Source organism: Buteo buteo, chromosome 19 (genome assembly GCF_964188355.1).
Source record: "Buteo buteo chromosome 19, bButBut1.hap1.1, whole genome shotgun sequence".
Lineage (NCBI taxonomy): Eukaryota > Metazoa > Chordata > Aves > Accipitriformes > Accipitridae > Buteo > Buteo buteo.
Window position 1 is genome coordinate 24,694,331 of NC_134189.1, and position 27,820 is coordinate 24,722,150.

Consider the following 27,820-nt stretch of genomic DNA (forward strand, 5'->3'; position numbering starts at 1 on the left):
ATAAATGATCTGTCTGTCTTTGTAGTGTGGAACTAGAAATGACCCCCAGATTTGTGCAAGTTGTACTTTTGTGCCTCACATTTCTGGACCAAATCTGAGCAGTTTTCTAGGACTTAATCCTGTTGGCTTTCTGTGACCCAACACAGGGAGTACAGGATGGTGAAGACTTGCACCTGTATGTTTGGCACATGCCAAATGCCCCAAATCTTAATATATTGTATTTTGAATATGGGAGAAATAAACTAGGAATAGGTAGGATGAAATCCCTATATGCTGTTCCAATTTTGTTTTGAAGGCTTCAGTGAGGCTTAGCGGAGATTGGTGGCCCTCTTACCCCACAGGGGTAAGTTTCATTCTGTTTGAATGTTAGCTAGCTTAACTGCACATCTCTTTTTATTGTGTTGGTTTTTGGTTTGGTTTTTTTTCCCTCTCAAATACTGTACTATCAGCCAAGAATAACTGGAGGCTGAATTCAGGACTGCTTTTTAATGCTTTCAAAACATTACAGGAATGTATCTGATGCTTTTTCATACTAGATTCAATTATTTTTTTTTTAAGGCACTTAGTAAAACCAACAACTCCATGAAAGCAACAGCATGCTCGTGCTGGAGCTGCACGGAATAAAGGTTCTGAACCCAAAACCAAAATGCTGGGCTACAGGAGAGGCTGCCTGGCAACTCTCCGGCTTCAGGCCTGTTGCCATTCAGAAAGTTCATTGTGTCAATGTAGGCAAGTTTTGTCCCACTTCTATTACCAAATATCTTATAAATATCAGAGCACTTTGGCTTTTCCTGCCCTGAGCTTTCTGTGTATTTATCAGAGCTCTTCATCTCCATTTTCTTATTATTTGACTTCTTTTCTGACACACGGACTTTTTATGAATGACTACATCTTCTTTGCGTGTGTGAGAATGGGTAGCGGTTTTCTCTTGTAATTTAGTGGGTGAAAATGTATGTATTTTTATGCCTGTTTTTACTATTGCTTTTTCTTATGCATGAAGCAATATTTTATGAGCAGGTTTCAAGTGGAGTGAGAGACAAAAGGGATAGCTACTAGGCTAATGACTCAATTCCACCCTGGCTCTTAGGTGTACACTGTTCCCACAGAAGGCCATAGCATGGGCTGAGAGAGACGAGGCCTGTTTGTGCCCTCGTTGGGTTACAGTGACATTAAAGGATATTAACGGCCTTACAGATCTCCTGATTAATATCTGTTATTATGAAGCAGCAGACACACAGGATTCCCCACGTGAACTTTATGAAACTCAGTACCTCTCCTTAGTAAGTTTATTAGGGGTGAATCCAGGGAAGCTTTTACATTCAGTCTACAGCCCAGATAGGTCTGTGCAAGACAACAAATTCTCCCTTGTGTGGTGCAATTTGATTATTGTGCTGTGCCACCAACCGTTTGTCCAGCCGGTAAAAGACATTGTCCTGAAGGCTTTCAGCATCTTGGGTGCCTGATTGGAGTTGAAGCATAGGAGAAATGTGTTACACTTTGCAGCCTATTCTGTGCCTTCTGCATTGCCTCATCTCATACCAGTTCCTCTTCCTTGTGGGGCCAAGCCCTGCCCGAAGAGGTTTATCTGAGATTGTGAGTAGCCATGCTCTAAAATTACAAAACCCATTTTGCAATCTGACTGTGTATTTGCCAAGGGACGTCTGTGCGTGTTCTTTGCCACGTACCTTAGCACAGCCAAACACCAAAATGTACTTGCAAAGTGGGAAAGCATGAAAGCTTCCCTCCTCTTATCCAGCCTGGCAAGGTACTGCTCAAAACTCCACCAGTTCTCTTATTCTTCAGTCCCTCAGCTTGAACCGAAAGTCATCCTGCTCATTTAAGGCTAGTGAAAACAGCTGCGCTCCTGGCGGAAAGTTGTAGGAAATCTGACAGTAAAATTATTGAGCAAGCAACTAACCTAGATATGTCAGACTTCACGAAATTTTAGAACCTGTATTGTTTGACAGTGTGATACAAGCGTGGCCCCTTGAAATGGTGTTTTATTGTGAATTATCTAGTGAGAGTTGATACGTGATCATGCTGCTTGTTTTACACAGATCATTAAGCAACTAGGAGATCAACAGTAGCCTTGCACTGGAATAGCTTCCTGTTTCAATTATCACAGCCGCATGTTTATTCTGAAATGTTCAGATTCTGAAAATTAAGCCGGCAGCTTTGGTCTACCTCTTGCCACCTTAGCGAAGTAAGAAATTCTGTGGTTTTGGACTCTGTATTGTGACTTGTGTTTTATTTTTTACATTAAGTGGTTGCCATCACAACTCATATGGGTCGTTTATAGTAGCTGGTTGTGTGACATTGCTATCAGTTTTTCTTTGCTGTCTTGGAAAAGTCATCAGAGTTTGGTTTGGGATGAGTCACGTGTCAGTGTCAACAGTGTCTATTTATATTCTTGCATTATTTCCCAAGAGAAAGAAATGGAAATCAAGATTTGAAAGCTATTAGACAATAGCTGTACTATTTAATGTTAGAATGACTGCAATCTTTCATTCCAAATTGTTTGATTTACTAAGATATAAGATAAAAATCACTTTAATTTCATAGAAAGAGAAATTTCTTAAAAAGAGTATGTATCATACACTTCAGTAGTTAGATCACAAAATTTATATAGCTCTCATAGCTGTAAGATTATAGATTAGTCTTATACAGTGATATTCTACAAAACTGGGAAGAGCTTTGGAGTATAAAAAGAGTAGGAAAAATTGTTTAAATTTAAAGTGAACTCATTAAAAGACTTGTGTAACTTAAAAACTGAAATAAAAGATGTCACGCTGGTTTTTTTTTCTGTCCCCAGAATATAATTTTCCTTATAAATTATATTATGACTTTAACAATACTGGGAAAAAAACCCACGTTTGTATTCATTCTGTCTGCATGAAGATTTTTTTGTCTTTTTCATTCTCTTAGCTTTTGTGTGTTCAGCTTTCATCTCCAGTTAACTGTACTATCCTTTTAAATATAACAAAATTATATAATTTAGATTTATTTTATGGACAAGTGTTTGCTTGTTTATAGTTTTATAGAATAACTGCAAAGTAGTTTCTCAGGAGACTTTATCATGGAGCTACAAGGAGGAGCTAGGATACAGCAGTGATGATTTGCCAAGTAGACATATTATATACTGTTGAATGCAGAGATAAAAATACTCATCTTTGCTGAGAGGTAATGAAATGGACTTTCAGATGAATATTATTCTGAGAAGGCAAATATTCAATGTATTTCTCTGCTGAAAGTCCCAGTCTTTCCCCTCAGCAATGCAAAGTGCAGAGGTGACAGAGAAGCATCCAGGCAATGGGAGGTACTGAAACTACAGAACAGCTTTTGTACTCCAAATAAAAATAAAAGTGGGTTCTTTTCACAGTCCGGCCTGATGTATATGCTGGCAAAATAAATCAAGTGCTAGCCAGCTACAGATAGCTGGAATATTTTCCAGAGAACTCCATTTACCAGGACTTCTGTAACTATCCAGACTATCAAAAGAGGGGTTTCCTATGAAACTGCATGTGACATGGAAAGCAAATTAACATGTGGTTTTATTAACAAAGATTATCTGATACTATATATTATCATGTTATTGTTATTCTAAAAATTACTACCCACTAAGTAAAAAATGTCAGAACAGATTGGCAAGGAATGTCTTGTGAGTATGAATGAACTTAGCATGTGCCAGCCACGGGTAGGTGGAATGTGCCACTTAACAAATTATTCTATTTTTAGCACCCTAACCTTCTTCATATGCTTTCAATCAGGAGACGAGCCTTATGTACGCGAGGCGGCCAAAACAAGCTGCCAGTTGTGGCCTTTCCATTAGCTTTCCACGGTTTTAGTTTGCAGACCGAACGCCGAAAAATCCTGCAGCAGCTGGCTGCGGAGTGCTGGCCCATTTGCTGTAGCCATGGTGTGGAATTTCTCTGTGTTGAGTATATTTAGACAGCAGCACACTTACAAATGTGTTGTAAAATTGGACGCCTGCCGGGGGAGGCTTGGGCCTCCTTGGTTTACTTACTAAGCCTATATTTCAATGGAGAAGCAAATTTGATTTTTCTCCCCCCTCCCTCTCTTTTTCTTTCTCTTTTCCCTCCTCCCCCACCTCTCCTTTGCTAAAGAGGCATCAGTGACTGGTGAGAAGAACTGACCAACTTGACCTCTTCTCCCACTGGTGGTCATGAGAATAATACGGGAGGAGGTCAAAGGTTAGCTTTTGAATACTCTTAGGAGCTAATTTATTACAAGGAGGGAGTTTCACATTGGCTGAATTATTTTCTTGAAGAGAAGACCACACTTGAGTTTGTTTATGCCTTGTGTTCATTGGGAGTTCTCTTTAGGAGCCTTTCTATGCACCTGTGCGGAGCACAATAACAGCCCTTTTCTGCAGGGTGGAATAGCCGACAGCCAGAGAAAAAAAATGGGCTAGCCTGGAGCAGAACCTGGAGGTTATTTGATTACAGAATGTAGTCCGGAGGGTTTTTTTTTCATTGTAACTCCCTCCTCCCCGTGCTCCTCTTACCCTTATCCTGTTGCTGGATATTTTTTTGGCTGATGGAACATGGGGAAACCGGGATGGGGGAGGAGGGAAGGAAGGAGAGCACTTTTGCAAAAGCATCTTGCTGAGAAGTAAAGGCACAGATCCTTCAGGAAATAAGGATCTGGCTTGCTTGGAAGTCAGTAATAGTAGAAGCTGCTGTTCTCTGTTATCGCTTCCGTTTGCTGTTGGTATGCAAGAAAATGATATATTCTGCTTGCGTTTCTAGTTGCCTTAGCTGCCTAGAACACTGTGATACCTTATGAGTTTGGAAATTATGTGCCTAGATTTAAGTGTCCTGGCTACACTTAATCTCTCTGCTGCTCAGCTACAGCCCAGCAACCTACTCTCTCAGTCATTCCTCCTGGTTTTGTACAGTGTCTAGTGATAACTCAAACATCACTTACAGGCAGGCAAGGCAGCTGTGGCTGCATATTCTATTGAGACTTCCATTATCCAGAAAATCTTGACCTATTGCAGTGATTTTTCTTTTTACAAAAGAACCTCTAGCCTTTGTTTGCAGTTTAAAGAAGGTCTGTTGTGCATTAGGAGATGCTGTATGTTAGGCTGTCTGTGCACTGAAATCTGTAATTTTGCCTGGATTGTCTACTGTTTTAAATTTGTCCAGATTGTTGGTGAAAATCTCTGAAAGCCAAATTTATGTAAACAAAGCAACTTTCTTTTGCGTGCAGTGGGATTAGGAGGCTGAGCCTGCTCAGCACTGGAACCTGGGTTTGTTGGGGGAATTTTACATATTCCACATTTCCAAGCACCAGGACTAGGTAAGGCTCAAGCTTTAAATGTGCTCATTAGCTTTGCCTGTGCAGGCAAGGGGGCTGAAGCCACTTTGGGGAGCTTGAGAAGGAATTGTGTAGTTCCTGGAGCTGTAGTCAAATTTAAAGGAAGCAGACTTTCTGCCCACAACATTTCTCCCTCCCTTTGCAGTTCACGTTTTGTCTTAAATATTAAGACATTTTCTTGTTACAATTTTGGAGGGACATTTACAGCCATTTGGCAAATATTGCTGGTAAACATTTATACCTGTTGGGTTATGTGATAAAAGGCTCATCTCCACACAAACAGGCACAACAGCAGACAGGGGCACCCCTATAACCCAGAGTGGGGCAGGAGCCCCCACCCTGGGCCCTCCGAGGGAATCATCAGCCCCACGGTCCAGTGCGACCCATCAAGACGAGAACATCTCTCTGGGTAACAGACCGAGGGTGTCACTGCCTGGGGGTATGGGACTCATTACTGGGGGCAGGGGAAGAGCATCCTGGGATTGTACAAAACTTGCTATGCGTTGTTTAGTGGAGGAAACAAAGGTGGAGAGAGGGGGAGACATTGAGGTGGTTTGGGGAGGAAGAAGTATGGAAAGTAGAGGGAAAAGGAGAGAAAATGGGCTGGTCACATGTAAACAGTTGCTTCTCAGTACACCGGTCTGGCCACGTCCTCTGCCCGATCAGCACAGTCTGTCCCATTTTCTTATTAAACTCCACTCTTTTCTGAGGGACTCTTTATTCTATGTGCGAGTTGTGCATATAGGGGTCAGCTACGGGAGTCAGACCACGAGTCGCAAGGGCTGTACATCTGTGGAGCCCACAACTGGAATGAGCGAGGGTTTGCAGGTCAGTGTGTGATTGCTAGCCAATATGAAGCCAGAGTAGCCAGCGAGTAGGCTAGGGAAGCCGGGTAGAGGCCAGAGGGTCTGTGAGTTGGAACTGTAGGGATCAAGCCAGTTACGACAGAGACCGCAGGGCTTGAGGATCAAGTGAGTGTATGCGTGTGAGCTTCTGTGAGACAACTCCAGGTGAGAGGGTCCAAGGCCTGAGTAGACTGTCTAACACCAGTTTCTGGAGGAATCTATAGTGTGTTTGTGCGTCTGTCGGTGTGTGCAAGGGTGACCTCTACCAGCAGCTGGCGTGGGTTGTGGGCCTCAAGGGCTTGTGTGTCCTGGCTAGCTACTGGAGAGATCCATATTGTATATATATGTATATGTTTTTCTGTAGCGGACCTTCATCCCAATCAGCTAGTGGAGGAATAAGATAAGGGCATTGGTGCTGTTTGCATGAGTGTTTCTGTCTGTGTTGATATGTGTGGCTGGCCATGTGTATACGTATATATTTGTTGTGTATATGAGTGTGCCTGCCTACTGGGAATACACCCCTACCAGTTGAACCTGCTGGCATGGAGCTGCAGCAGCCTTGCCTGTCTTAGGCTTCTGGATTCAGCAGCTGAGGAGTTTGTTTAATATCACCTGAAAGGGGAGTGAATTGCACTGCTGGGTGTCTGGTGCTGACAAAAGTAAGAAGTCTTATTTTAGGCAGAACATTATCACAGTCTGAGCTGTGATGATAAAACCACAGACCATAGTGATGAAATTGAAAGGAAATACGTACGTTTTTCTGTAGATCTGCAGGGAAGAAAAAAAAAAAAAAAAAGACATTTTTCCATGCTCTTTGAACATGTGGAGTCGGTGATGAGTCCTGCAGACTTCAGAAGACAAGCATCATCTTGGCAAAGGGGTGGACCCAGTGGTGGTCTAGTAACAGGAGAAGTTAGATCTTCTCATTTCCGCCAGTGCATCTGACCGGCATCCTGAGCCAACTGCTTTTCATTCGAGCTATGTTGCCCTGTGAAATAGGAAGATGTCTGAGAAATAATACTGTCTGTGCTTAATGAAAGGTTGTAACTGAGCATGTGCTAACCATTGCCCCGATGGTGCTCATTCCACATTGTAACACTTAGGCCTGCCCTTTGTTCTCCCTCTTTTGTCCTTCAAGTTATAAGATCTGCAGGCCAGAAACTGTCGTCTCTTCCACTTGGACTGCATCCACATCTCTTACAGCAGCATAAATGATAGTATCTATCTGCCAGCTGAGGTTACCGTTCTGTGAGACCAGTTGAGACTTTGTAGGGGACTACTGGAGTGTAAAAGGGAGAACTGGAACTGCATCGTCGTTGTGGGCAGCGGCCTGTTACCGACACCCAAGCCTGTATTAAAAGTGTGGCTGTGCTTTATTATATATTTTCTTTGCTGTTTCGCATGTTGGTTTCGCTATACAAAGTGCTGTCTTTTGTGTGATTACAGAATAATCATCGCCGGTTTGTTGGGGCTCAGAAACTTAATCAATGTAAGTAGAGCTGAGCAAATCTGTTCGAAGTGTGAACTGGCATTAAGCAAACAGGTTCGACGTGGTGCCTGTATCACTGCTGGTGGGGAGCTGGGGCTTGCTGTAGCTTAAGGTTTTAACTTTAGGATAACTCCTCTCTGTCGGAATGGATGAAATTTACTACGTGCCAAACTTGCTTCCATTTCCTTCACAGAGGAAGGTATTTTTATGCCAATCCAATTCAACAGCCAAAATAATATCGTGTTAATAGATTGTGTTGATACATAAATTTTGCAGAGTGAAGCAGCACTTTCATTACTGCTTACACCAAGTGGAGCCTGGACTGTTTCAGTGTTCATATGTAGGAGGTAAAATGATATCTAAAGTTTCAGCTGCTTCCTCAGAGGGTTGTCAAACAAGGATCCTACAGTGTTCTCCAATATTTCCTTTCTGATCAGCAAGGACATATGTACAAATGTACTCTTTGCATTTGATTTCCTTAGAGATACAAGGCGCAGGCTTGGTAAACCCAAAAGGTTGAAATTAAATTGGTTGCAATTTATATAAGTGTTTAATATATAAAAGCTCTAGTTGTATACAGAATTAAATCTGGTTTCTAATTTAATTAATGAACCAGCAAATAATTACATACATCATCTCATAAGCATACTTAACATTTTTCTTGTTCATGTGTAACTGCAGTCTGCTTTAGTCCCTCCTGGGAAGATTTTCTTTCTGTTTCTTCCCTTTCAAAGTACAGACGCTTCAACAACTTAGCTGAATTAAGTGATAATGTATATCAAGTAAAGATGATAATATGTGGGGTTTGGGGTTTTTTTCCCCTCTTATATGTTAGGGACATTGAGAGTCTGTATGAACTGCTCACATCACTTTTCTCTTCTCCTTCTATTTCCTTTGTATTCCACTCAAGGAAATCTTGATTTCTAGGAATGAACTTACAGCTTATGGTCGATAATAACTTTTTTAGTGCTTCAATGTTACGATGTTTTGCTGAAACACTGTGAATTCTGGTAGACAGTAAGATTCTTCATGTCTATTCTACTTTGAAAAGTCATATTCTTAATTTTGATTTATAATGTCTTACCTATTTTTAGAATGAGCAATCTGCCAGACTGAAACTCATGAGCAATGAAGGTCAAGACAGATTTTGTGATGGCTAGAAGCTGTGTAAAAAGAGTGAATGTGGTCATTTTATAGTGGGTGATCTACCCTATATAACCAAAAGCTTTAATTTGTGTAGTTGTAACTGTAATCCAGAAGCTGATAATTAAATTATTCTTCCTGGAATTTTGTTCCTTCACAAATAAGCGATGTCACACCACCTTATTCTCAAACTAAGCCTTCATAATATTTGACAACCTAGGAAAAAGTAACTATTGCTACATTTATTTATGCTTGGGTTTTTTCTTAATTCTTATAAAGACTGCTTTTTGTAAATTTATAAAGAAAAAGCAGCAGCTTATTGAGCAGGTATTTAGTTAGCTATTTACTACTTCTAAAGCTTTTAGAAGAGAGGACTCTGGATGAGTAAACAGTGTGTATACATGCACATAATCACCAACCCTGTAAGAAATTTTTTTTCTACTTCTAAGGGAAAAAAGATGCATTTCTGTGATAAAGAGTCAGTAACGTGGAAGACATTCAAAATTGTATCTTCTCTACAAAGCTACTAGCTGCTTAGCTGATGTGTCCCTAGGTTGTATCCTGAAAATATTGTAGTTCTAGCAGCCCCCTTTGGTCTGGCAGGGATAGCTGAAATTAAGGCTTTGAGTGGGTGAAGGCTATTTGCAAGATCTCCTGCTGAGCCTTCTAAGACATATATTGTGGGGTAATTTCTGGAGTTTTGCCAGTTGCAAACAGGGGGCCCCCAACAAGCCTATTAAGGTAGGAATGAGGTTGGAATGCCACACTTTGCTGCGCTCTGTTTTCCACTGTCCCTGCTCTGCTGACCACCAGAGAAAAAATAAATTAGGGGAATTTTTTTTCACTATAATGTCTGCCATCCCTTATTACATGTTGTAATTTATAAATAGTTCATCTGATTAACTGTGATTTTTCTGTTTTATTTTGTTTTTAATACTTATGAATAAGAAATATTTTCCCATTGACCTCCCTCCTTTGTCTCCACAAGCAGCAGGACAAGATGACATATATGCACTTTATTTTGTTATGAAGCTGTAAATCTTTATTGGCCTTTTGTTGATGTAGTTTAGGAGGATCAGAATTAAAATGCAGTTTTTGCATACCATTTTAATGTTTTTAAGAATGTTGTCGTTGGAAAGTCCTGTCAGTCTAACTCATTTATGGTTCAGTAAAGTGTCGTATCTTGGTTCCCAGGCCTCAGCTACCCATTGTGAGACCAATTTTCATGTGCTACTGTATGGTGGAAAGTGTGGCTTATGACAGAAACAGAGTTGTTGCCTTAAAATTGGGAAAGGCTACTGACTTGCCATAATATTTACTGACAGTAAGGGATTTTGGAGGTTGGATGTGGGTTGTCCATTAAGAAGGTTTTCTAAAGAGAAATGTTCTTGGATTTATTAAAACAATAACTTTATAGGTCTGGAGCAGGCTCCTTGCAATGTGGTATAAAACATGAGATGCAGAAGTTTGGAAAGGGATATTTTCTTTTCTTTTTTTCTTTTTTTTTTTTTGTACAGGTTGTTCATCTTGGAACCATTTAGCATTAAAGTACTCTACTGTATGTTGCACACAGATGTGGTTTAACGCACAAACTAAATAGCCTCTTGCTCTTTTCTTCAAGGTTTCAGAACCAGATTTTATAGTTTTTGGCAGTCTGTACCTAGAAGTTTCAAAATTGTTCTATAAGCAATATCTTGTGGTCATAAATTATCACAACCATTTTAGGTTTGTAAAAACCCTACATAAATCTCCATGTAAGCACAACAATAAAAAGTGCAAATGTGTTTAGTAATGTTTCTTGGGTCACCATTGCTCCGAGTTGTGTGTAACAGTACCCTAAAAACTACAACTGGAAACCTATCTTATTACCTATTTGTTAACTCCCACCATAACATACTGCAGTAGTAAAATCACTAAGCTTTGCTGTTTATTGCCCTTTTGATATGTGGCAACATAAGTGGACCACAGGCACTCCAAGATAAAACAGGAGGCGGCTTTTTTCAATATTAGTAGTGCAGATGTCGGATCTTTGCCTCCTTGGAGCCAACAAACCAAATCTGATTGTTGTGGGCTTTCTGGGAAGTTGACTTCATGCAACCTCTGGGTTCCTTATTTACTGGTAGAGAGAGCATTGCTCAACACATGGCTGGCATCACTCTCAGTGATTTTGGACGAATATTATCTAAATGACTGAACTGTTATTGGAAACATCCCTGCAAATTCAGCTGTACTATGCGCTTTATGAACTTATAGGAAAACATGGTTCTTGCTTCAAAGAGCTTATAATGAGGTTCAAAATGACGCCCACCACATCAAAAGAGAGATATAGTATAGGAGGGAAGGAAGACAGAAGGAATGGAGGTGCTTTTGTCCAGTGGGACGTAGCAGAATCATGCCTTTAGTTCCTAACTGGTTTAAGTAGCTCAGTTTAAGAGTTTTAATTGTGGTTGCTCCAGCCAGTCCCCCTTTCCATGTGTGCCCCAGTTCGCAACAGAACTTGGTTGGAATCCAAAACCTGCTCTGCTTTCTTTTAGCAGAACCGTGACCCAGATACATTAGCAGCTGAACAGCTGCAGAGCACCAGACTCTGCCGGTGAAGGACGGCTCGAAAGCAACCGATCTGGAAGTGCAAGCAGCTGGATAAGATTTCTGTTGTGCACCTGACCTACTGCTGCAATTACATTTCATATTGTAGTAGCAAATAAGTTAACAATAATAATAAATAACTCCCCGCGTGCATTTTTTTACACAGTTCTCTAGTCACCTTTAACTTTACATAAATGTTACCTTGTGAGGAGTATGGCAAGGTCTACCCAAAGGATTCTCAGTTTCCAAGTAGTTAGTGAAACAAAATGTAACATTGTGTTCTTCAGTTAATGATGGTGCCAGGATCTCCTTGCAATAAATGGACTATGATCCGTAGAGTAGGTAGGCCAGATGATTGACAGGATATGCTGCAGGAAAGAGTGAATCTTTACTGTATATTGGCTTTTAAGATTGATAGAAATACAGAAAGCAGATTGACTCAAAAGGAAAGAGAACTTCGGATGGCTGAAAAAGGTGCAGTAGGACTGTTGGTTAGAAAAATGTCTATGTGTGGTTTTGGGTTTTTTTGTTTTTTTTTTTTTTTTTTTTCTGAACAAGGAATATTATTCTATATGACTGTGGGAAACTGAGTTCCAAGTTCCTCCACCATAGTCAGCAGGGCATGCAGCCGAACCTGGGTCTCCTGTTACATGCTCAGTCAATGACATAGCAGGTGAGGTATTAGAGTGGACATATTCTCATTTTTATCTGAGATTTCTTCCTGAGGCTGAGAAACTTCCCATATCACAACTGCTGTGAACATATCCTTTAGAGATTTTTGGTTTCAGCTCATGATGGCTTCTCACAAAACCACCTCAAAACATATTTATTGAAGCTCTGTTCCAGAGGTGAGGGTGGTGGAGGATAGGTCAGTGTATAAATACTATGGATGCATCTCAGAATAGAAAGAATTGGTGCATCATCCAAAGCAGCTCAGAGTAACTATTTCTCTTCCTCAATCTCTACAATTGGAGGCCGCATGTCCTAGAATAAACGATGTAGTTAGAAATTGGTGTAAAGTAAAATTTGCTGAGACCTAGATCAAAATCATCCCAGCTGTCTGTTTTGTTCTGCTGTTGACAACAGGCAGCCCTGTTGCTTCATGATCCCAACACCCTCATTTTTCTTATTCCCTGAACTTTGGTGAAACCCTGAATGCTCTCAAAGCCTCCCGCTATCAGTGGCCCTTTAAGGCTAGCTAAAACTCATTTAAGAACAACTGAGCCTCTTCCTATTGGATTTGCTGTGTCCTCACTGGCAGATGATCTTTCATCCTTGTCTGTGTGTCAGTGCTTCTGAAACTGCAGTTGCTGCAATACTGTTTAGTAAAAGCAGGCCTGGAGCAGAGCTATTCAGATAGCACAAAGAAAAAGAACCTCTTTTGTAAACGGTTCACTGACTGCTGAAATGTATTGCAGGCAATGTATATTGCAGGTACTTTTCTGCTCTTCTGTTTCTAATGTAGAGAATTACTCAATGTAGATAATTGTCTTGCAAAAAAATAAAATAAAATAGCCAAACCTTCCAGCTAATGCTAGCTAGTAGTTGTTCTCTCGCACAATTTGGTTTGAAACGGGACCGAGGAGATAAAAGCACCCAGCAGCTTGACTGCACGGACAGCTTCTGTTTGTGTGTTGAGGTGAAAGCTCTGGCTGGCCTGTACCTCTGTCGTGCCCAGTTCTAGGCTTGGCCATTCAGTGGGAGAGTTTGTGGGTTACGTTCAGCTGTTGTCATCTAACAGTGTCACAACCCCCCAGCAGGTCACTTTACAGACCTTGCTCTGTATGGAAGGGCTAAGGACAGAAGAAAAACTCACCATTCCATTCTCTTGCCCCGTGCACTGACTGACCTTTCCTTCCCAGGTAAAGCAAGCAGATGCATTCCCTGCTTTCCACTACTCCTCAAAAGATGGAAAGAAAAATTGTGTCTGGGAGTGGCTGGCAAAAAGAAAAAAAGTAGTTTGAAGTATGTTTAAAGCAGAAATTTAAACCAATATGCACCTCAAAAGATGCAGAGGGCGCTCAGACACCAAAAGAATGTGCTGCACTGAACTTCTCTTTTTTAATTTGTGTTCATGGCATACTGTAAACTATCTTGTATTTTATATTTAAAATTACTAAACAAGTGATTAACGCCTTCAAGTGAAGGTGTATATCCATCAAGTGAAAATCCTTTTTTTCTTATGTTGCATAAACTCCAGACAGGATGCAAACCGTGCTTCTAGGGTTTGTTTGCATTTGGGGAGAAGGGAGGGTGTTTTCTGTTGGTTTTATGAGAATGAAAGCTGCTCAAAGGCATATGTAAGGTATGTGCTTTCTTGAACTCTAGAAATGGTAATAATAGTTGAATGGTATTTTAAGTTTGAAAGCCAACACACATTTGTATACACAATATTCCATTCTTTCTTAGGTATACCATATCTAAAATTATGACAGTGTTATGCTTGGAAATTTAAATTGTTCCTTTGATGAAGTATTTACAAGTAGTTAACTATGTGCATTTGGATACGTAAAGTCAAAACTCAGCTCTAGTATTAATACTTGGCCTAAGATTTGCTGACAACTGCCTGCAGTACCTCAACATCCCCATGTAATAATCAAATCTGTCTTTTTCCTTTCTTCTTTTAAATTTAGGCTTCAAAACCTAGCTTGATCAAAACAGAGGTAGCTTGGCTTTCTTACTTCTTTCTCTCATATATTTATTTAAGCCAGATTGTCAGATGTGATCAGCATCCAGCACTAAGAAATCTGTTGTTTTCTGTTCACTAGACATTGAAGTGCAAGATTTTACTTTTTCCAACTCCAGTTATCTGGGCTGAGTTTCTTGTTGTCAGCTTTTTTGAAAATCTTTCTTTGAATATGCCTGCAAAATTAGAGGTGGTATATGGAGCAAAACCTAGAGTGAAGAGGGATTCAATTCTCACTCTCATTTTCATTTTTTAAGATGTTTATAGCTTTGCAAAATGTTTTCATTTGGGCTGAAACTGTCTACTTCTATTGCTATGTGGAAGAAGCATTCTCCCCAAACTTAAGCCTGTTTAAATTTGTTTTTCTGGCTGAGAAAAGTACTTTGCCATATTATGCATACATAAAAATACATGTGCATACTATATTTTAAGTTGCTACCTTTTTTTTTTTTTTTAATAATTTATTTTGAATCTCTTTCACCCGCAGGATGTTGGTGCTTTGGAAGGGTCATAATCTCAAGTCATACATCTTAAGAAAATCTGTTTTGATATGACTACATTATAGGGGTTTGATGAAAACAGTTTGTGCATGCACGCTGGCCTTTCTTACACTTCTCCCCTCTTTGATCTTTGTTTTGCAAAGATCACTCACCATTCCATTGATCCTGTGCATATAAGTATAAGTAAGCTGAGTTGATTTTCATTTGTGTTTGTTGAGCTGATACATATGGTCTGCAAGGTGAGAGTGGACTCCTTTTGTGCTCTGCAGCCCATATGTATATGTTCTAGTTACTAACATTTATTTCATAGTTTTTCCAGAAGCCACAATAAGGATTTTGTTTAAATGAATATTCCATATTTGTGGCATGTGAAAGAATGAGTAAAAGGCATTACTGTAATCCAGCTCTTATGTATCACAGTTGAACTGTACCGATCATACCTTCATGCTTTCCCAAGGAGATGAGGTTTATGAGATCATCCTTTCTGTGTCTGTTTTTGTCAGTCTCCTCTTTCCTCCCTCTCCCTCAATCCTCACCAATAACTTTTGAACCTGCTGGCCAAGTTCAGTCACATTTGCTAGAGGAGAAGTCTGAAATATATTAAATTCCTAGAGGTACCGTGAATACTGGCAGTCAGGTAGTGGAGAGAAACTCAAAGGAGCTGCCCTCCAAGAAGGAAAAATCTTACAGTGTGAATGTAATCCTTGTCAGAGTGCAGATAATCCACCCAGGGGCAGCTCTAAACAAAGACATTGTTTAATGAGTTCTGCTGTTTGCAGATATGTTTGGGTTTAGAGTACTAAATATTGTAATTAGCATCAGGATTAATCACAGAAGTGCTATTCTATGGGACATTTATGGGAACATTTTGCATTCAGACATTAATTTATTTTCTTTACTTATTTGCACACCTCCTGTGTATGTGACACCCAGCCGACTGGTTGCTGCGTACACACGCGCTCTTCGTCAGCCATTCAGGCTGAGCTTTGAGAGGGCAGCTCTCAGCTGTCTTTGCTTCCTTCTGTTTCTACTTGTAAACAAACACTAAGGTGTATTAACATGAAAAGTAGATACTTTTTACAAAGCTGTGTAGTAGGATGTGTTGAAAAGGTGAAACAGTTTCACTGTGAATACCTCTTACTCCTTGGAATATAACTATGGTACTGAATGCTCCTGCAATCCAAACCCATCTTCTGCAGATATAATATGTTACCAGTATGCTGCCTTTTCCTCTTTCCTCTCCGATGGGAGGAAAACTTGCCTCTTCTCCGATATAAGTCATTGATAATACCCTAGGTGATTGATTCTGTGATGGCAAGCACCAGCCTTGGCTGAGGGTGAACTGTTTTCCCACTTGCCAATGTTGCCCAGAGTTTTGGAATATCCTGCAACATGGGCTGCTAGACATCCAGAACTAGTAAGGATGGTGATAGTATGTAAAGCAATGCAGGAGAAATGATAGGCTTGAACAGGAAAAAATTGGACACATTTACATGCTTTTCAAAGGCCCATATTTATGGTTATCTTACCAGGTAGGATTAAACAATAACAACAGCTGTATGCATGTACACACACACACACAAACACATACATACATATATATTATTTTATTTTAATGAATAAGCTACATAGAATATTCTAATTGTCACTGTCCAGTGTTAAAGTTTTCTCATTTCTCATATTGTCTGTACATCACCAAACTGTAATAAAGAGGCCTGGCTATGTGGTCATGACTCACTAGCAGCTGATCTCAGCAACTATGCAGTCTGTTTTTTATCTCAGAGTTAAAGGAGGATTTTTATGCACAGAGCTGTACTTTTTGATATTTAATATTTCAGGTCTCATTCCCACTGACAGTCTGGAGCAGACAGAGGTCATGACTTAACTTGTCCATGAAGTAAATAGAACACTATTGATGCTATAAAGATAAGTAATATTCATTACAAAGACCACATTAAAGTCACGTTCTTGAAGAGGCAAGTGTTTGGAAACAGAGCATGCCAGATTTATAATTGTCTTTGTGATATTAATTCAGTCACTATACACATAAGCATAATGATCAGAGCTGATTGATAATTCAGTAACAGATGTTTTGTTTATGCTTCAGACTGCATTAATTGTTATAGAATTCTGTAGTGACATATTTAATGAAATATAAAATAACTTAGCAAAAATAAAAAGACATCTGTTTTCCTGTCAAAGTGATACCTTGGCAAGACTGCAGCAACACTATTTGTTTCAGTCAGCTGCTTATTTCAAATTGGTAGCAATTAGGAATGCATTCTTTAATTGTCTGGCTACAGTTTCATTAATGTGTATGGAGTAGATGCACAAGAAAGCTGTTTGCATGTTGAACTTCTGTAGTTCTCTCATTCAGGGTGGGATCTGGTTACCTAAATGTAAGTATTTGTTGTCATTTGAGACACTAAGGTATCCCACCTGGCTCCTGGCTGCTATTTCTGAAGGGTGCAAGTCCCTAATGGATCTTTTCTCCTGTCCGTAAGCCCTCTGCAAACATTTCAGATGCCTTATAGTGTCTCAGATGGCACTAGTACTTACACATAAACAGTTAACACTGCACTTAACTGACTTTGCAAGGTGGAAAATATTTTTAAAGTGGACCTGTATGTATAATAACGCTAATATGCAGATTTTCTCACATTAATGTTAATCCAAATAAGAACAGATCACTTGTATATCAGGTGTCAACATCGTTAAGCAGTCTAGCACTGCAAAATTTTGTTAAATGGAACAAGACGTATGCAACAGGAAGAGGAAAACACAGTACACAAATGTAACTGGACTCTGTGCTCCCAGGGAGGTGTGTGGGCTCATACATAGTGAAATAATGTAGGGCAACATCCTTGTGAACAAAACAGTGGCCATACTGACATAAACCAAAGGCCTATCCAGCTTCTGTCTCTATCCATGGTCAGCAGCAGATGCTTAGAGAAGATCATAATCAAAACAGGACAAGTGGACAGTGCTTTGTACTTAAAAGCCCTCACTAGGATTCTGAATCCTTCAGGAATATGTCTAGTTACTTTGAATTCATGCAGTCACTTTTTAAGTCACTGTTGCATTTACCAGTAGTCACCCAAGACCACTTTGCAATCAAATATATAGGCATCCCTGATTTACTAATGAACTTCTCAGGACCATAAGGGAATACTATTCACATTTCTGGTTTCAGCTTTTGGTTTTGGACCTACAAAGAATTCATAATTTGCCCAAAAGATTTTGGTACAGTATTTCTTGATTTACCATCAGACATGGAGCTAGTCTAATCTTTCAACACTAAAAAAAAAACCAAACAATACTTTTTTTTGGTGAAAGGAGAAGTCTCTTTAAAAATCTGTGGAAAGATTTTAAAGCTTTCTTTTCAGTCTCTTTTTGTTTGGTTTTTTTTGTTTGTTTTGTTTTGTTTTTTGTTTTTTTTTGTTGACTCTGTTCACCATTTTATGCCCAAGCAATGGCATAAAATACTACCTCAAAATCTCTAGGTCTTAGATATGTCAAAATACATTCCTTGAAGTGTTACTACATGAGATGTATTTATTGCAGAGCGATATCCAAACACAGATTTTCTTGAAATCTGTGAATCATAATCATTAACCTGTTGGATAAAGGATGAGTTGAGTTTGCATGTTTGTATTCTTCTCAGAACTACCCTTCTAATTTGAAGGCAAGGAGTTATAGGATCTCTAACTTGCTTATCTGGTATTTGGGAGATGAGAGTTTTACACCAGTTCATCACCTTCGTCCTTCTGGGCAAGGTTTCAGTGAAGTCTGTTGTTCTTTGATCTCTAAACTTTTTATTTTTGAAACCACTGGGCTTTGGGAGTTGACTAAGCAGCAGAGTGTAGAAGACAAGTATAGCAGGCCACAGGCCTTTGGGAGGTCTTTGCTCATGAGCATTATGCTGGATTTGATTTCAAATCTCGTGGCCTCTTTGAAGTCATTAATGCAGCAGCACTAGCATGCAGCACTGAGGTCAAGGCATGGAAAACTCTTCATTACTGGCTACAGACTTTTGTCTTCCCTGCGGGGACAAGTTGCTCTGAGCTAGCTAGTTACACGACCTTATCTCTTTGTCCTTCTGGTACAGATGTCTGCGTGCTGGTCTGAAGCTGAGCTGCTAAACCGGTTAGTTCAGCTAATTAGTTACCAATACTTGAAATAGGTTCAAGAGCAGAGAGTATATACAGGAGGGGTGAGAGTTCATCTTCTTGTTATGTATGAGATCATGTTATTATTCAATAAAATTGTTATTTTGCAACCATGCCCGCCTCAGGTTACTGAGAGAAAAAATTCATTTGCAAAGGTCAATGCTTCTAAAGAGGGACGTAGATAATCCATGAGGTTCTTAAATGAGTTTTTATATGTACCCAGAGAGGGGGGAAAAAAACAACGCAAAACCAGGGAACATGAACCATGTACAAGTTTCTACAAAAGCAAGTATGTAGGATGGGGATGTTGTGCTTGGTAATTCAGCTGCTGTTGTTATGTTGCCTTTCAGCAGATCGAGTTTTGCCTACTTCAGATGTTTTCACTTTAAAACCTTTCACCTAATGTGTCTCTTTTTCCCCATCCTTGTTGACATAATAGAAGGAAAAGGGTAGGGGAGTTCTCCATCTATTTTGAACTACTGTAGCCTTCACCATTTCTAGTAGATAAACTATCAACAAATGCAATTCTGTTTTAGCACTTGATTAACCCCCCGATTTCACACAGCAAAACATACTGAGGTTTTCTGGTAATCTCTTGAGTAACCTCTTATCGTTATCAGAGTTACAAATTACTCTTGGACTATAGTTTGTACTGAAGTTTTAGCCTTATTTTGCACTCCCTTGACATTCTGAGCAATAAAGGCCTCTGCAGAGGTACAATTGCACACTGTACCTTCTTTCCCACTTATTCTGAATGAACTACATGTTAATGTAAATACCATGTTTTTGTAGTTGGGTAGTAGGTTTTTTGCCCCCCAAACCAGATTCCAGAGGGGAGGGGTTGTTTTGGTTTTATTGTGTCTTTTTTTTTTTTTTCTTCAGAGATTGTGGCTTTGAATTGTTGATATTTTCCATTCCTTTCTGAAATAAGATATTGTGTGCATTAAATGGCAGAATAAAAAATATGATGCTTTGAAACTTTGCTCTTTTCTAATCCAGCATATCAGTATTTGCTTCTGTGTTCAGGATTTACGTTGACATGTGCCATCAACTAAATTAAGTTCCAATGTTTTCCTTAATTCTTGCAATAAAATATAAAGTCTTTGATAAAGTAGAGGCTTTCTGCATTCTTCTCAGATGACTGGCATACATTTTCCTGTTACACAGTATTCTATTATTTTAAATACTAGTGTTCATCTCAAAGGATTTCTAACTCTCAGACCTATCCTCGGCGTGGGTGAAAGGCAACAGAAAGCATAGATATGCAGATAACTGAGAAGAGGAAAGGTTTGGGGAGGCAAGTATACAAGAAAAAGAGTGCTCCTTTTATGGTTTGTTGCCAAGACGACATACAATTTATTTGGTTAGTTTAGATTTCCCTGTTAAAAAATTATTGGCAAAAGGTCAATGTGTATCTTTTCCCATTAAATTTTAGGAAGAGTTTGCCTGAGCATGCCACAGTATTTAATGATCAAATAGTCATTAATAATTCTTCTTTTTTGGAATTCATGGAATTCTGACCCAATAGATTTTTATACAGATTGTTATCCATGTTTAGATGATTTCAAAATAAAATATTTAAATAATTTAAACACAATTTTAATTGAAAGCAGTTGGTTAAGATCTAAACATTTAGTAGGAAAATATTTTAACTAACATCAGTTGTTGTCCACAGGCATGAATGTGTAGCTTCCCTGCAAGGAAAGCCAAGCAGGCAACTGTAGAGATGGCTCTTCCTCTTGCCCTTTCCTCTCCTTTCCTTTCTCCTCATTCCATGTTGTTGAGAAGCAGGATTCTTCGAAGCTGTTTTAAATTACAGATTGTGTAATTATGGAAGTTTGAATAAATTCAGGGTTGTGGCTAGATGATTCAGCTTTTGCTTCTGTGCTATTCAGCAGAGGTGGTTGTTCTGTGCAGGAATGATAGGGGTGGAAGTAGAAGACATTAGGAAAGTTGAGGTTTGTGTCTGCTTTGTTAAGGAAGTGTTTGGTTTTTAGATGTTCCTGGGTCCGTGCTACTTCTGGGACTCCCCATATCTTCATTACTGACTTCCAGTCTTCATTTAGTTAAACAACGGATCTTAATGACTAGCTAAAAGTTAAAATGTTTTGTCACAACCAGAGCTTGTAAGCTGTGTGTCTGTAATCTCCTGGCTAGATGACTACAGTGTGTTCTACAAACGGAAGACTTTGGAGAGTGCAGCAGGAATACGTAAGAGCCGTTTTCCAGTGGCTACCCAAGCTATCCACTGCTTTGTGGGTATCTTGTTTTCTGTACTGCTTTTGTTTTATAAATCCCTCTGCATCCTTGCAGAATTCCTGCATCTGAAAGGACAACCTCAAAAAGCAACAGCAACAAAACCCCCACCAAACAGATAAAGTCAGAGCAGCTGAGCTATACAAAGGTTGATAAGCCAAGTAGACTCTGCTCACAGTGTTTATAGTTATTTAGAAAGTTGGTAGTTCAAGTGACCAGTGACCATAGATTGACATATTTGCTTTCCTCCAGAAAGCAATATCTTGTCCTAATATTTGACATCAGCTGTTAGCAAAACTTGGATTCAGACATGCGAGTTTAGGATTGGCCTTACTCTGCTTCCATCTATGTATATTCAGGCAATGTTTCTGAAATCCTTCTCTAATGCAGCATACTTTTTTCTATAGCCTCAATTGAGGGCAGCAAAAGAGTTCATTTATGTGGAGTACACACACTATTGTTGTTGTGACTAAGGGACTACCCAAGGCGAGCTTTGTAAGGGAAGGGTAGTTTCTTTGCTTAGGCTAACTCATACAATTAAAACATAGGGCAAAAAGTCCCCAAAACTTTCCAGTACAGCAGCAGCAGCATCTGTTTCCAGTATTTCTGTTGGTCAAATCAAAAGGTGAAATCTCTGTAAATCCTTTTCTTGTTTATAGGGAAGCAAATTGCGCGTACTATTTTCATCGAACAACTTGCAATGCTTAATATATGAGCAGTAAGGAAAATAAAATTTTCCATTCAGCTGTCCCTTGGCTTCTTTCAAGTTTTGTTTTTATTCAACAGGAAGTAGATGAGAAACATGTAATTTTTTTGTGAGTACAGAAGTGCTTCTCTGTATTGAGCAGTTAATCAAAACTTGTCTGAACACACTGACTTTTTTGAGGCACACAGAGCATTTTACTCTTATTACTGGGAGGTGCATATCAGTTGGTTGTGTTTGGCTTCATTGAACAAAAAGAAGAAACAAAAAAGTCTTAACTGAATAGAATGCTTGGACATTATTAAATAATTCTATAGTCTAGAAGTTTAAGTAATTAAAACCATGATGTAAAATGTTGGGTTTTCGATCTTTTTTGTAGATTTCTCTCTTGAGTGCTCCCTCCAGACTCTCCCCCAAGCTCTCATATAGTCTTTGCCCACCCCCCCAACCTATTTTTTGCAAATGACTCAAACCCAAACTCTTATCCAAACTCAGAAAACCTTGTCAGTGTTGGTTGTTTAGATCTTAAAAGTTTCCATTTGAAGATTTTCAGCCATGTGCAGATGGTTCACAAAATGTCCAGAGGACACTCTAGAAAAGTAAGATTGTCTTGCACTGATTTTGTAAATGTATATACCGTTAGAAACAGAGTTTTCATTTAGTAGGCCTTTAAAATTACAATAACATGCCTTCTACAAAATTAAGTCCCAGAACAGTATTCATACTGGGCATTTGCTGTTCCCTACAGATCAGTGCCCACTAGGATACACTGTTCATTGTGTTTATAACAGGAAAAGCATTACTAGTTGTGAAAGAGAAATGATGTCTCAAGAATTGGACAAATCACTGCACAATTTGCCTTCTGAAGGTGCAAAAGTAACTTATACATTGCAAGAACAGAGAAGCAGCAGTGGTCTATTTTTGCATAAGCTCTATAGATGACTACAACTTGTGTATTAGAGAAAAGGATGGAGTTGTGATTGGAGCTGTGGCTGCGTTTCTCAGCTCTGCTACACGCTTCCTAATATCAAGTCACTTACCCTGCAGTCTCAGCACAGTTCTATCTTACTTCAGGACCATGGCCCACAGCTGCTGTAGGCTTGAATCTTTTATATGGTCAATCAAGAGAAGTAATCAAGGCCTTAGACCACTCCTTTTCATCAGCTGTGTAAATGCTTTTGAGTCTGGATAGCATGCTGGGTTGATTATTGCTTTCCTATCTTTAAACACACTGGAAGAGTCTATAAATATTGGAATTAATATGTATAATATATTTGAACTCATGATTTCATTGTTCAGTGTGAACAGAGTTGCTGTAGGGCTTATTTTTGTCCTTTTCAACCAGGCATATGTAGCAGGATTGGACAAGGCATGCTTTGATCTAGTTTGCACGCACATCAAACCACAGGCTTGGTCCGCAGGGCTTTTGTTTGTTTGTTTGATGGGGGAAGGCTTATTCTTTTAGATTTCTGTGTACGTTTTTTGGAAACACTGGAATCTTTATTTTTCCCCAGCGCAACAAACAGATACGTTAAATCCCAACGTATGTATTAACTGGCATGGGTGTGAACCATCAAGACATTGGGCTTAGACCTATGTGGGAAATTAGTCTGTAAACAAAGTTGCAAAATAGAAAGGTAAATTCCACTGGGAAAATAAAAAATAAAATAAAATAATGTTATTTTGCCTCAGCTTTCCTGAAACAGAATATGTGCCTGTGTGGTATTACTTTCTAAACCTAGTTTCAAGTGTAATGCCATAGAGAATGTTCATAGACATTGTTCTGAAGTGATTTATCCTTTAAATCACGGCTGTCTTACTGCCTGCCTTCATCTGATCCTAAAAGTATAAATGAACCCCAAGGCTTTGATCTGGAAGGTTCAAAACTCAAAGGAGATTTTCAAGGGCTTTGAAGTTGAGCTCTAGAAGGGACAATGCACTGTGCACTTATTCACTGGGGGAGTGCTGTCATCGTACAACCAAGCCTTTGCCAGTGTAAATTCATCACAGTGTTTGATGTAGCATTATTACATTAGTATTCATTTTGGTTTAGAGTTAGAATACAGGACTAAAAGGAGATTCTTTTGCTGCTTGACTTCATTTGTTAATTGAGATAAATATACATTAATTTTCTTCTGACAGAAATTCTCACAATTAAAAAGAAGCATCTCCTAGTATCACCCTTTCCACCATTAAATAATGTTCTGAGAAACTGTTCAGAGAGATTCTTATTTCTATCAGAAGTTTTCACTAAATGACAGCAGGCAAGAAAATTGATGTAGACTTTAAATAAAAATGCCTTGTGAAGGCCTCTTCCATATTTAGAAAATGCCCTATGCCCTTCACTTGTGATCATATAGGCAAAATCCTGTGCCTGCAAAAGTTGTGATTAAAGTTACAGAGGCTGAGTGATTACATGGTGTTGTGGGTTGGCACTTGTAGAATCCAATGATCAATTGATGCCTAAAATGACAATGAGAATTCTATGACTTTCTTTGGACATAAACTTCTGAATTAGAAATATGGGTTACAGCCTATGGAGATACAAAGTGACTCATGTGGCTGAGCACACCTTCACCATTAAATCAGCAGGCACTGAAGGTATCTCTGGATCTGAAACTACTATCAGAAGCACAGGGTAGGATATAAAAACACTTTGTGAGTTTCCCCAGATAACCAGATAAACACATTTTGGTTATTCTGTCAAAAACTTTGGTGTTTTAGTTTTTGGTCTGTGCCTTTTAGGTTGAGCTGTATGGTACCTCATTGGTAAGAACATTTGATTGAAACCACTAAGCTCATATCTTTCATGACCTGAACCAGATTAAAATAGAAGCTTTTGCAGATAAAAGGCTTGTAGGTTTATCTTTTCTACTACCTACCCCGAAAGAGCTGCAAACTTCTTTCTGTAATTTCATGGTCCTTTTGTTGGAAATGAGTATCATGAGACTGGGGATAATGGCATGCTGTGACTGGCTCTTTCAATAAAGACAGGATTATGATGATGAGGCTTTTTTTCCCCCCTCTCTCTCTGTCCTTGTCAATTGGCATGATAAATAAACAAAAGTCAGCTGGCATGTTCATCTTGATATTTCAAGTTGATACTGCCTTTTCCTCACTCCTTGTTCACTAGTTAGCTATTGTCCAGCATTTGTAGCTGGAAAGTACTCATTTTAAGAAAATCACAGATTTTGTTCTTGGTTCATTAAACAATTCAAAACTTTGCCTAGAATAATTCAATGATCAATATTCTTTATTATGGAAGAATTTCCTGGTCTTTGCATGCAATTGTTTCGTAGACTTTTATGCTCTTCCTTTCAGAATTTCTGCTTGCTCACAGGTACATTATAGCCCAATGGGTTAAATTTAATAGTTTAGTTCCCATTGCATAAAGACTTGTATCATAGCCACCATCTTCCTACACGATAAGTGGACTGGATCCTTGGCTTGCTCCTCTGGTACTGAACTTACTTGGAGCAATGGGTTGTCAGGCCTTATCAGAAAATATAAGTGCTTTTGGGAGTGTCTGTGGTGCATTATCCTGTCATTTCAGGGAGATATGAAAGTCTAGAGGGATGAAGAATATTTCACATCTGGTATTTCATTGCCCTTTTGCAGCTTTGCTTACCTGTCACACAGAGTGAGTGAATTTAAAGCTTACTGGTAACTGCCTTAGCTGCAATTCCCTATACATCTTATGATAATAGTCCAATTAGCATACATGGATGTGGTCTATGTAATCAAATTAATGAATTAGCTACTAGTCAACAGGTGCTTAAGAATGGTAATTCTTAAGAAATATGTCATCATTATTTGGAGGCCTAAGAAACATGCTGACCCAGAGAGAGTGCAATCAGTAATATCGCAGATTTAACCCGTCCCATGCTTCGTAGGTCTGTGGGATCCTCTGCCTGTAAGAAAAGGTGTTTCTGCATTAGGATTTCAGTTTAGTTTAGGAGCGCAGTTTGAACTGCCCTCATTTACTGCACTTTAATATGTGTCCTACAGCACTGTCCAAGCATGGAAATGGACTTACTTTGGTAAGTTAAAAAGAAGGTGCATCCTAGCTGTGAACAGACTTTCAGTCCATAAACATAGCCTAGATCTGGCCAGAGCTAGAAGCCTGACATGCATGTAGTACACAAGGGTTCCCTAGCAGAAAATCTCTTTACAGATCTAATCCTTTTTTGCTGCCCTACTTGTAAATGTAGCTGAAGTGTAGCAGGGTAGAATACTTTTCCTAATGTATTCATCACTGGAAGTGATTGAATTTTCAGTTTAGACCATGGACTGGATGCATAATGCCGGCTGTAGACACTTCCATGTTGGAGGAAAAGCCATAACTTCAATGACTTTTCTTTAAAAAAAAATTGTCATCTCTGTTATGCTCCTACATTTTCTCTTTATCTATGTTTCTTTTTTGCTTTATAAATATTCCTATATGATTTCATCTTTTAATTAATATTAGTATTTTTATTACTCTGATCTGAATACATTCTATATAAAGATTTTGTTATTTGTCTTGCATATGCATACTGACCAAGAAGTAGGGATTATTAGAATGTTAGATTTTATTCTCCCAGGGTGTAGCTGTTATGAGTAAAAGAAGTTAGAACTGTCTTTAAGCCCTAAATAGATCACTACAGGTCATCACTGTGGTTTAAAGTGGATATACTGTAATCCTCTGCCAGATTATTCATTTGTCCCTCATGAGGAAAAGACAATTTGAGAGAAAAAAAGAAGTTTTACATTGTATCCAAGGAAGTTGACTAGTGATGTGGGAATGAATATAGTGAATTGGAAGGAAATCAGATAAAGGGTTAACCATGCAGTTGTCTAATCCATATGAAAATAGATAGGAAGTGGTGTGTTGGTGGGGGTGCATTGGTTTGCCTAAAGTGTGCATCTCTGGTGTACTATCAGTGTGTATTGTTAATCAGACTATCATATTTGTGATTATGAAAGCCTAAAATGTGTATTAGAACATACAATGAAACCTTTGAGTATATTTCCTAAAGTTAATTGAAGTTTGTATGGTTGTTTTGTTCAGAGGCTGGTGTGAGTGTAAGCTGTATAGAAAAAGAAGGTAAGGGTTTGTAGAAACCAGTCTTCACATTAAATGGGATTTTTCTTTTGGATTGCAAATGTTCTGTACTTGTATATTATCTTGTCAAAGGTTGAGTCCTAAAGGCTGGAAAGACTGTTATAACATTTAGTTTGGTGTAAAAGATAACCTTTAAAGACACTGCTCATATTTTCTGAAGTAAGTTGCACAGAATTTTCTGCATAGCAGTGATTAACTTGGTTCATCTTGCAATAACGCTCAGCTGTCTCAATCAAAGATTGGGTGCAATTGCTTTGGAACATTTCTTCCCCCCCCAACTCCACAAGGATCTTTCCTGGATAGTGCCTGCATGTGGAATTAATTATACTGATGCTAAGTAATGATAGTATTGACGTTCTTGAAACATAGAGAATTGTTTCTGAACTTTCCCATCTTTTCATACTTTGAGGCACAAATCATGTCTATAGAGTTGTACTTGTGACTTCCATCAGATTTCAATGTCTGCTAATATACCACCTCAGGATAGAGTTAAATTCTCAATATCTTCCAAAAGAAATTTCAGTCATATTCCGTAACTCTTTAGGTTTCATGTAACAGCAGGGCAATCTGCATGAGTAAATAGATGCCTTAGAGATTCCTATCTGTGCATGGAATTATTCTCAATAAACTATTCCTGAATAAGTTCCCTTTGTGGGCACTCTTATTTTCAGCTTACTACTACTTCTCTTCTGTGAGTGAATTCAGGAAAGCTTGACCATTTTACTGAAAATTTAGAAATAAATTGAACTGCAGAACAGATTCCTCTATGCTAAAATTGGCATTCCTTAATAAGTGTATGTAACGATTTGGTGTTTGACTTCTCACTCAGGCAATACACTACAGTTCCTGAATGTGAAAGGCTGAGCTATAGATTTTTAATTTACTAGTTTAACTTGGAAGTTGCTTTCTAACATGAAGTGTGGAAGCGTTTCCATATGTATCTCACTAGCTTTTAGATATCAATGGAACATTTTTCACTAACTTAAATGAAAAAAAACA

The 27,820-nt window shown here is 38.9% G+C and overlaps 1 protein-coding gene across 18 annotated transcripts in view; it reads left to right on the forward strand.

The window, feature by feature from the left end:
* The window catches only part of LOC142042141 (potassium voltage-gated channel subfamily KQT member 1-like), a 515,171-nt gene that overhangs the window by 134,908 nt on the left and 352,443 nt on the right, over positions 1-27,820 (forward strand). Inside the window, exon 15 of one of the 18 annotated variants that reach the window (XM_075051716.1) lies at positions 18,698-18,746. The exons of the other annotated variants lie outside the window; for them this stretch is intronic. Within the exon in view, the coding sequence (XP_074907817.1) occupies positions 18,698-18,731 (34 nt within the window). The 3' untranslated portion in view covers positions 18,732-18,746. Of the gene's footprint in view, positions 1-18,697; positions 18,747-27,820 lie in introns of those variants that run through there. 18 annotated transcript variants of the gene reach the window in all.